Source organism: Pithys albifrons, chromosome 2 (assembly GCF_047495875.1).
Source record: "Pithys albifrons albifrons isolate INPA30051 chromosome 2, PitAlb_v1, whole genome shotgun sequence".
NCBI lineage: Eukaryota > Metazoa > Chordata > Aves > Passeriformes > Thamnophilidae > Pithys > Pithys albifrons.
The window spans coordinates 3,402,224-3,412,752 of NC_092459.1; the positions used below are offsets into that span (position 1 = coordinate 3,402,224).

Genomic DNA, 10,529 nt, shown 5'->3' on the forward strand with positions numbered 1-10,529 from the left:
GTTGATATAAGTGCAGAGAGATGACTCACCAGTTACTGTCATGGACAAAACAGAGTTCAACTGGAAAAAATGACTTGAATTTATTGCCACTTGAAAAGATAGTAGAGTGAGGAGGAACAAAGACTAAACTGGAACCTGGTACCTCCACCTCCCATTCATTCAAGGCTCAGCCTCTCTCCTTCATTGCCAGATTCTCTACCTCCTCCCCTACAGCAATGCAGGGGAACAGACAGTGGGGTTTGCAGTCAGACCATAAACAGCTGTCTCCACTGGTTTTTGCCTCACAAGCTTTTCTCCTGCCCCAGCATGGGTCTGTCCTATGGGCTGCAGTACTTCAGGATACACCCAAGTGTGCTGTGGGGTCATCTCAGCTCCCCCAAGGACTTGTGTGTGCTGCAGGGGCTCAGCTGCCTCACCATGGTCCTCTCCATGGGCTGCAAGGGAATGTCTTCACCAGCACATGGAGCAATCCCTCCCTGTCCTTCCCTGGCCCTGTTCGCTGCAGGACTGTTTCTAACATTATTCTTCACTCCTCACTGCTGGGCCATATTTCTTCCCTTAAATACATTTTCCCAGAGGAGCCATGACCATCGCTGGTGGGCTGAGGTGTGTCCTGTACTTTGTCCATTGGATTGCCTGGATCAGGCTTTCCCTGGCATGGGGCAGCTTTGACCTTGTCTAAATGAGACCCCCATGGATCCCACTCACCAGCACTCTGGCTGAGCACCCTGTCCATCTGCCTGTGGGTCACTGTGGGATGAAAGCAGGATGAGATTCCACACTGCAGCTTGTACACAAACAAGTAAAAGTAGACCAGGAGAACAGTCACACAGAGCAGGACAATCGTGTTCATGCAGTAAATGGTCCAGAGAGGACACCCAGGGCTGGCGTGGAAAGTGGGCTCTGCACCCACCTGTGCACCCCATGGCCATTCCTGCATCGCTGTTTGTGTGTCAGTGACTGCTCTGGAGAGTGACAGGGATCAACTACTGCACACAGTGATACAGATCCTAATATTACACAGTTATAAACCACTGACAGAGACATCTCATCATATCACACATGAAGACAGGCACACCAAAAAGACATGTAGACCAATGTTGAAACAAACTGGTGCTTTAGCTCAGTTCTCACAATCAATGGATGCCAAAGCCTTTGTGGCAGGTTTGTACTACAGTTATTGCCCTTTTGCTTCCAGCCCATGTGTGCAAGTCTAAAAGTCTTTGCTATTTACAACAATTTATTTCCTAGAATTATCTAAATTTGATGAGAATAATAATGTATTTAACTCACAATAATAGGATCTTGGTTCTGCCATCCCTTGGCCACTTATGATGCTCTTGCAGAGCAGGGGCTCTGCTCAGCAAAGGTCAGTTGGGATTTATTGTCATCTGTCATCCAGTTGTCTGGGAGTTATAAATCTCAGTGAAAATGTTTTAACTGTTTTTCGTTTTCATGCTCCATGGGCACTGATATCCACCTTAATTTTACCATAGGTAATGCTGTAATTTTAGTTGAAGGGCATTGTAATGGGATTGGTGGGGACATTGAAGGGAACTGAGGACTTTCTTCTCCAGGTTGCAGTCAAACTATAGGGAGGAAAATATTAAAAATCAGCATGAGTCAATGAGGCCTCAAAACTTATCTGCTGGGAATGAGAAGAGATTTAAGGGTGGGACCAAACTGGTTTCCCCCCACCATGAAACCCCCTCCTCTTTATTTTAGGCTGGAACTTAGGGCAAAAAAAAGAATCTCTCAACTCTGGAAGGAGTGTCAGGTAACTTGGGAGGACTGTAAGGATGATGCCAGATCTCAGAAGGAGAAGATTGGAAGGGCCAAAGCCCAAAGAGGACACAATTTGGCCACTACAGTTAAAGATAAAAATAAATTCCTATAAATGCCTTGGACACAGGAGAGGATCATGGAGTGTTGTCTGAGTTTGAGGGAAAAAACAAAATGTTTACTGAAAAACAGAGGAGAGGATTCCTCCACAATAATCACATCACTCCTTATTAAATTTAAGAAAAAGGAACTTTAATTAGAAAATGGATATAAGAAGGATAACTGTTCTTAACTACTATATATCTACATATATATGTAGATGTAGATATAAGTGTAAGCAGATCAGAGCAAACTACTTCCCTAGCACCAAAACTAAAAACAAAAGAGAACAACCCACAAAAGGTAGGTTCCTTCTGGAGCAGTTATATTTATGGTCAAAGTCAGTGTCACACCTCAGCTGGCTGAGAGGTGAATTCTCACTCTTTTCCCATCAAGGCAGAGACAAGTGGTGAGCACTCACATGGAATCTCTCTCTCCTTGTCCTTTGTCCCAAACAAAGAAGGAAAACCTGGGAGCGAAGGGTGATAGTTCCCAGGAAGGAAAGTTCTGCGGTGTGTCCCGAAAGCAGCTGTGACTCCTCACCCTCCCTCCCTCCCTCCCTCCCTCCCTCCCTCCCTCCCTCCCTCCCTCCCTCCCTCTCTCCCTCCCTCCCTCTCTCCCTCTGTCTCTGTCTCTGTCTCTGTCTCTGTCTCTGTCTCTGTCTCTGTCTCTGTCTCTGTCTCAGGGTGGGTGGGCCGGTGTACACAGGGCTAGTGTGGAAAGTGGGCTCTGCACCCACCTGTGCACCCCACGGCCACTCCTGCATCACTATTTGTGTCAGTGACCACCTCTGGAGAGTGACAGGGATCAACATGTTCACACATCTGCTATTAAGCACTGCCAGACAGGGACACAACTCCACACATTACACTAGAACAGAGGGACAACAGAAAAAAATGTAAACAAAGACCAGAGATATAAACCTGTTGTTTAGTTTAGCTATTTCATTCAGCAAAAGCCCAAGAGTTTTTGGCATGCTTGCAATATTATTACTGTCCTTTTGCACCAGTCCATGTACCAGTATTGTATATTTTTTGTATTACATTAAAAGCATAATGGTTTGGTGGAAAATAAACTCACTTGTATTTCTGCTGGTCTTCAAAGGGCCTGGGTGTGGCTGGGTTTAATTTCTGATGATACCCAATTTGGCCCTGTAAATCTCTTCACAATCAGTAAGAACTTTCACAATCACAGATTCACAAATCGTGCATTTTATTGCAGAAATAAAAATTTGGAATTGCCTTTGCTACATGCAGTTACTGGATTAGCACTAAATATGTTAAAGAAAAAAAAGAACAACAATTGATAATACATTAAGCTTAACTTTACCATCAATTAACCTTACAAACTCTGTTTCACCAGAGTGCAATCTGACACAGCTGGAGGAGCAAATCTTACCAAAGAGCCATCCCTGCTTTTGCAGGAGAAAGTGAAACAATCCCATTGACCTGTCTGTGAAGAGGGGTCATATGGTCATCCTCTGCCCTGGAGGATTTCAAATGCCAAATTTATACTTCTGGGAGAAGTGGAGGTGATACTGTAGTCAAAACCCATCATGAATGGTGGAGACCAACCATCTTATATGCAAATGAAGGATAGCAAGGGTTTTGATTACAGAGGGTCTCACACAAAGGCAGAACAGAGCAGTGTTAGCATCACTTCCTCTTCTGCACCTCTCAGGCAGCAGTAAGAGGCCTCTACTGGATAATCTATCACCCCATCATCTGACTATTATGCCCTTATGGATCCCTTCACCACCCATCTCAGGAATTGAGGCATTATTACTACAACCAGAGTTAAATTACTCTGTTTAATAATAATAATATAACTCAAAGATTTATCTAAGTCAAACAACAATAATAATTCATTTAACTTACAATAATTTAGTTCAGTAAATATGAATGAAGCTTGCTTAACTTAGATGGGAAAGAGTGAACATCTGTATAGACTACAATGGCTGGAAGGTCCCATTAGAGATTAAATTACTTGGTTTCTACAGGGAAAGAACAAATTTTCACAAGGGTTCTAGCCACAGTTCCTACCTCATGCAAACCTTGCACTTCACAGAAGACAGAATCCTTAGAAGTGTGTTTTCCAGTTTGGGATTGCTGAAAATCAAAACAAGGGAATGAATACCTGGAAAAGCATACAGGTACACAAATACAAGAAACGTCATAGCATTTTCATTCTTCTCAGCAGAATAAATTATTGTCAAGATCAAACACATAAAGTTGATGCTGTACATTATTAGGAAGGAGAGAATAGTTTTTATGGCTTTGATGTGGGCATCCATGCTGAGGTCCTTCATGGAGTTTGTCTGCATGTTGCGTTTGTGTCTCCAGAGAGAATAGAGAAGGAGAAGGGCAGAAGAGATGACTGCTGTGAATGAAGCAGCATATCCAAAGCCATAGATAAAATAAACATTGAACAAATGTTCCTCCGTTTTGATACTTTCTTCCAAAAAATTTCCTCGACAGGTGGAATTGCCCTTCTTACTGTGCAGATATTCAGCAATGTCATAGGCAAGGGTACAGACAGCCAAGGCTAAAACCACAGAGCCCAGCAAGAGCCAGGGCACAATCCTGTCAATTTTTACTTTCAGGTAGATGAAGAAGCTGTTCCTGAAATTGGCAATTTTTATGCAATAAAAGACACAAAGACAGGCTGAAACCCACAAGCTGAAATGATTAAGAAAGGCATACATAGATACAACTAGTTCAAGTGTGGGGTAAACATGAAGGTAATACGGATAAGTTGCTGAAAGAAAGGAATGTATCCATGCAACGCACAAATACCAAAACCTGGAGCATCCCAGTAACATCAAGATCTTCTCATTAGAGTTCAAAGTTTTCCTTTTGATCCAAGCCATGCAAAGCATAGAAGCAATGAAAGCATTTATCCACATGCCAGCCAACGTCTCAAAGGTGATGATGGCCACAATTGTGGCAATATATGAAGAGACATTGGATTGCTCTGGAGAGTGACAAGCTTCCATGGTTGGAGCTGGGGAGCAGTGCTGTGCTGGACAAGGGGGCTGTTGCACCAATGCCAAACGCAGATCAATGCCTGCTGTTCCCTGAGTATGGAAGAGGAGCTTTATAGAGCTGCTGGGGCGGGGTGGGGGGGTGTGGGTAGGCAGGATTTTGGTGCTACTGCTCTTGAGAGCAGGGCAGGTGCAGGGATGTAAATGTAAATGTAAATGTGCTGGGTGCCAGTGTCACTCTTCACGATCTGAATTTTGGTTGAGGAGGGATGTGTTGTGTGGCACAAAGAGCAGAGATGTTTTTCTGCAGTGGACATTGTTGTGGTTTTGTGAGTGACCCATACTTGGTCTGTGTCAAGCCTTCAGGATCTGAGATATTTTGCCCATGGTCACCTGTGATGCTCATGTAGAGGAGAGGTTGTGCTCATCAAAGCACTGTCAGGGGAATGCAGTGTCAGTAATGAAGTCAGAGACTCAAAATCTGAAGGTCATACATGTTCATCTCCTTTACCCTTTATTCCTTATATCTTCTTAACAGTCCCAGCTTAGTACTGGCCAAGAGGATATGCACATATTTTCTTAGTAAAAATGTTCAGAGCATTATCCTTGTTTTCATCTAATTTTAGTCACTATTTTAAGTTTTGGATAATTTTTGAGAAAAACCAATAGGAAATCACTGTTAAAATTATATGTATCTCTCCTGTTTTTACTGGTCCCAAGCTCAAATTTGACAATACTTGAGATTATATTGTAACATGCAGTACAATTTCCCAGCAATACCTGAGCCAATGCCCAGAAACCAATGCCCTGGAAGTCCAAGAGCCTACTGGTGTTTCTCAGCTATCTCAGATGTCTAAACTATTGGTTTATCTGACAAAAGATACTATCTCTCCTTATGTCCTCTGCCAAAATTACTCCACTCAGGGAATGTTGCTATCAGTCTTCTGCTCTTTTATCCAAGGAGATGTTACTTCTACATGTTGGGTGGGTTTTTTTAAGCCACACTTATTCATTATCTCTATCTAGACTTATTGATATATGTAGTACTTTAAAAGGAGAGCAAGTGCTGTTGTTATCCTCTGCTGTGTGTTTCAGATCTGAATGCTGAGGTTGTTAACCTGGTCGTGTTTGGTAAGTTCAGTCTCATGTGTTGCTTTCAAACCCTATGAAGGGGACCAGAGTTACCTGAAATTTGAGAAGCTGGATGGGTAATTCTTTATCAACAGTTTGGTTGGTACAACTTTGATATGATAGTTTTTCCAACCCAGGAGACATTTGTTTTCAGTCTTGCTTGTATGAAGGACAGAAATACCTGAGCCACATTTCTGTCTCAGAGTTTATTTGTGTTACACTGGAGTTAAAACCAGTGCAAACAGATTAACAAAAGTATTATCTACATTTGCTGACACCATTTAGTACCTGTGCCTAGGAATCCAGGGTAGATCTGCCATTGGGTGTGGGAATACTGATGCACAGCAATTTTGGGCACTTCACACGAAACAGTGTATGAGGGTATAAGGCACCTGCTGTACTTTCCTGTGCTCTTCTGCTACTCTCCTTCCTATATTGGTTGAGCTGGGGCTACCCAGAGTGGAAGAGTAATAGCATTTCCCATCACCAGCTCCTTTACAGGAACTTCAGCCACCTGAAGAAAGAACATGCACTGCCCTCCAGGGAGGGCAAAATGAAACTAGTGCTGGAGCACCTCTGCTGTGGAAACAGGCTGAGAAAGCTGGGGCTGTTCTGCCTGAAGAAGAGAAGGCTCCAGGGAGACCTTACAGCCCCTTCCAGAGCCTAAAGGGGCTAAAAGAGAGCCCTTATATATATGAGAACAAATAAATGCTCTCAGAATTATTCGTCTTTAGATGTCCTCTTTAGGTTCTCGAGTCATTTTAAAGTTAAAGGGAATAAAACTGAAGTGTTTTTCAGACTGCTCTGATTTTGCTTCAAATTTTGTTCATTTTTCACATCCACTGCTGCACATCTGCAAATATGGTCTTTGTGACATGTTTTGACTGCCTTTGCTCACCTGTGAAAAGATGATGCATCTTGAGACATGGCTGTCTTTTACTAGGAGTTTGTCCTGATCAGATTAGACACCAGTGTTGAAGACACATGTATGCTATGTGAAAGGTCTGTCTCTGGGGCATTTATTCTCAAAGTAAGGAAAGTTCTCCATACTTTTTCCTCTGCAATGTGACCTCTTACCAATAACTTCCTGTTTTGATTTGTTTGGAAGAGAATATGTTGCCTAGGTTGAAGAACTGACTCTTTTCTAGGCCAGGCACATTTCCAATGCCAAACCTACTTGCATTTGAGGTTTCTTCACAGTGACATCCAGTGTCTCCCACCAACACTGCTTGGTGCAGTATGTGAAGAGCCTCCAAAGCACTTTTGCTTCTTTTCCTAGTCAAGCCCTGTGCATTATGCTGTGGGTGGTGGTGTTAATAGCACAAGCCTTTTCCCACCTAATTGCTGAAGACAGAGGTGGACATGCTGACTTTCATGTCTTGTAACTTTGGGTGTGAAATGAGGAAGCAGGATTCCATTGCCCATGTTAAGGGCACTGAGGCACTCTAGGGCACATAGGACATTTGCAAAGGGATAACAAGAACAATGCAGGACCTGTGGGAGAACTAGAGATTTTTGGAGCCTTGGCTCACTTAGCCCATATACCCTTCCTGCCCCACATCCTCTGAGGAAGAAGACAGCAAAGGGCAGAATAAGAGGTTTTGATCTCTGAAACCCACCAGAAAAGAAAGTGACATCAAGCTGGAAGGCCAAGGATCTACTGATGTGTGTGAGCACTTCTAGAGGCAAAGAATGGCCTGCTGTGCATCGAAGGACCTCAGTTCCGGGACAGGATCAGCTGTGGGAAAGCACTGTCAGGGCATTCATAATCATATCTTTTGTACCTCTAATCTTTACAATATGATGTTACTTATTAATTGAAAATGTCACTGGACCAAATTCTAAAGGCACTGGAGTGCCATAAACCTGGAGAAATTCTGCCTAAGTGTGTGGCTTTTCTCCTGTGCACTCAAGATCATAATGGTGATTGACAACAAGCACAATGGAAGGAGTCAGCAACTCTGGGCCTGATTGAGAACTTATGTGAAATTCTGGGTGGGTCTTTCTTCAACTGTGCTGAAAACAGGAAGTTGCCACATTCCTCTTTGTAATCTTCCTCCAAAGTGGACTTAGGTAGTTGATAACAGCAATGCCATCATGTGCCATTCAGAAGGAAAATTTTGCTGTTATAATAATGTTTCAAAGGTAGAAAGCTTGATGCTGGTTGGCTGATGCTCTGTGGAAAGCTCAGCAGCATTCCCTATATATTGCAAGAGATGAGAAGGACCAGCTTCTTTTCCCATTGCAAAAATGTGCTCCAACATCTTCCCACTGTGCCTGACACTTCTACTATGTTCCGTTTATGGTTCTCCAGTCTCTGTAAGTAAAATCTGATTTCTACAGACTGAGTAAACCCCAAATTCTACAGGCTCCTCTCAGTCCACAGACATCTCATACCTTACACTGCTTGGTTTTTGTTCTCTTACAGGTGGGGCACGACACCAGTGTAGCTGGTAAGTGCTGTGTGAGCTGGTTTGAGTTTTGAAGTGTTTTCTACTGCTTGCTTTGTGCCACCACACCTGAACACATAATGTTTTGTCTGTCTTGCAGATGCTGAAGCTGGTGAGATATTCAAAGACATTCCAGACATCAACTTGGGTGGGTTCAAGTCTCAATTCTCATGTGGCCTGAAAAGTTGTGAGCAAAATGCTGGATTTTCTGTATTGGAAAAAAGGCTGATGCTGGGTAGCTCATGGTAATGAGAAATATAATCAAGTGAGCTCCGTATCACCTTCCTCTGGCTATGACACCTGAATCTATCCCAGGACTATAACGTCATGTAAACAAGGGATGCAGAAGTCTTTAATTTCTGAAGTTTGGACAGACCCACAGTGTTAAGGCAGAAAAACAGCTGTACCAATTGGAAGGGCTCTGGAGTCCCAAGAGCATTTTCTGCCCACCTTTATATGATTTTTAGAAATTTTTTCAAAGATGAAAAGAAACTGTTTATTGAGCTTTTATAGAAGTGTTAAGAAATTAAAGGGGAGAGACACAGTACACTGTTACTTTCTTCCTCCATGTTTTCTATTTCCTGTAAATTTCCAATATCCCTCCTCAGGTATTGTTCGACATTACTATGTTCTAGAGAGCACTGTCTCTCTACATGACACTTGTCACTGCCTGAGAGCAAGCAAGAGGTTAATCAAATGAGACATGGCTAATGGTGGCCACCAGATTTCTGCCACCAGCAAATGAAGACATTGCCAAGTAGTAAATATTGAGTAGAAACTACTGTTACTTCTATTATTATCTATATTTAAGTGTACAGAGGCTGGTCCTTATATATGTTCTGTAAATGCCCAGGGACATTAACCTTGTATAAGAAGGTTCAATATGGTTTATGAAATAAAATACATTTGATGTTTCATTTATATTATCTTTCATTAAATTGCTTTCCAGCTGCTGGAGTGGATCTCTTTCAGGGTGATATCTTGCTCCCTGTAAGTAATTAAAAACTTTCTGTCACTTTTCCTAATTGTATTTTTGCTACCAATCAGCTCATCTCCACACAGCAGATGCATCACCAACTGTTAATTCCATTTTCAGAAAGATCCTCGAAATGCCCTAAGAAATGAGACCTCCAGATGGAAGTTCCCCATTCCCTATATTCTGGGTGATGACCTAGGTAATGCAGATGCTCAATTCAGATTTTAGCTCCAATCCTTATTTTCACTGGAGTCACTCTGATAAAAAATCTATCTTTTCCAGAACTCATTTTCTCATGTTAAAATTTTTAAATTCCCTAATAACAAGATAAACTAACTCCTTTATATCAAAACAATTTTTCTTTCTTTTACAGCTGACGTAGCAAAACACAGTTTACTCAATATTTTTTCCCTTTCAATCATCTTTCTTTTGGTCCCACACGTGTGTCTGTGTACACACGTTACGTCTCTAGAGGGAGTGATCTGCAGCTTGTTAAAGGTGCCGTCCTGATGCATGTTTTCCAGACCTGAATGCCAAAGCAGTAATTCTCCAGGCATTTGAAATGTTCCGCCTGAAATCCTGCGTTGATTTCAAGCCATATGAAGGAGAAGGAACCTTCATCATCTTTAGAAAAGAAGATGGGTGAGGGTTATATCAATTTCTCTTTTGTTTTCCTGTATGGAATGAGCCGAGAATTCATTCCATCTGACTCCAGCAGTCTAAAGGTTCATTGCCAGCAGAGGCAAAAAGGCCACAGAGAAAACAATGCGTCTTAACTTCTTAGACACAAAACTTAGAAGCAGCTGCCTCCTTCTACTGACTGCAGATGCTATTTAGATTATGAACTTGGGATGGGAATCTGATGTTTGAAAGGTGTCTTCAGTGAGGTGAATGCTGGCATTGCTCTGTTTTCCTCAACTGCTTCTGCTTTCCTTCCTATGGTTGTTTTCCATACCAGTGGAGGATGGAACAACCCCCATGTGCATCCTCTTGACTTATCAAGGATGTGAATAGCTAGAATTTAGATTTTTAGATCTTTGGAAGACAAGTAAAAAAAAAAAAGTGAAAAGTCAGTTTACTGTAATATTTCTGTTGTTTGGATGTGGCT

At 42.3% G+C, this 10,529-nt stretch overlaps 1 protein-coding gene across 1 annotated transcript; it reads right to left on the reverse strand.

The window, feature by feature from the left end:
- Positions 1-3,919: 3,919 nt before the first annotated feature.
- Positions 3,920-4,876, reverse strand: LOC139668241 (taste receptor type 2 member 7-like). Its single transcript, XM_071547766.1, has one exon. The coding sequence runs from the start codon at positions 4,874-4,876 to the stop codon at positions 3,920-3,922; it is 957 nt and encodes a 318-aa protein (XP_071403867.1).
- Positions 4,877-10,529: the final 5,653 nt, after the last annotated feature.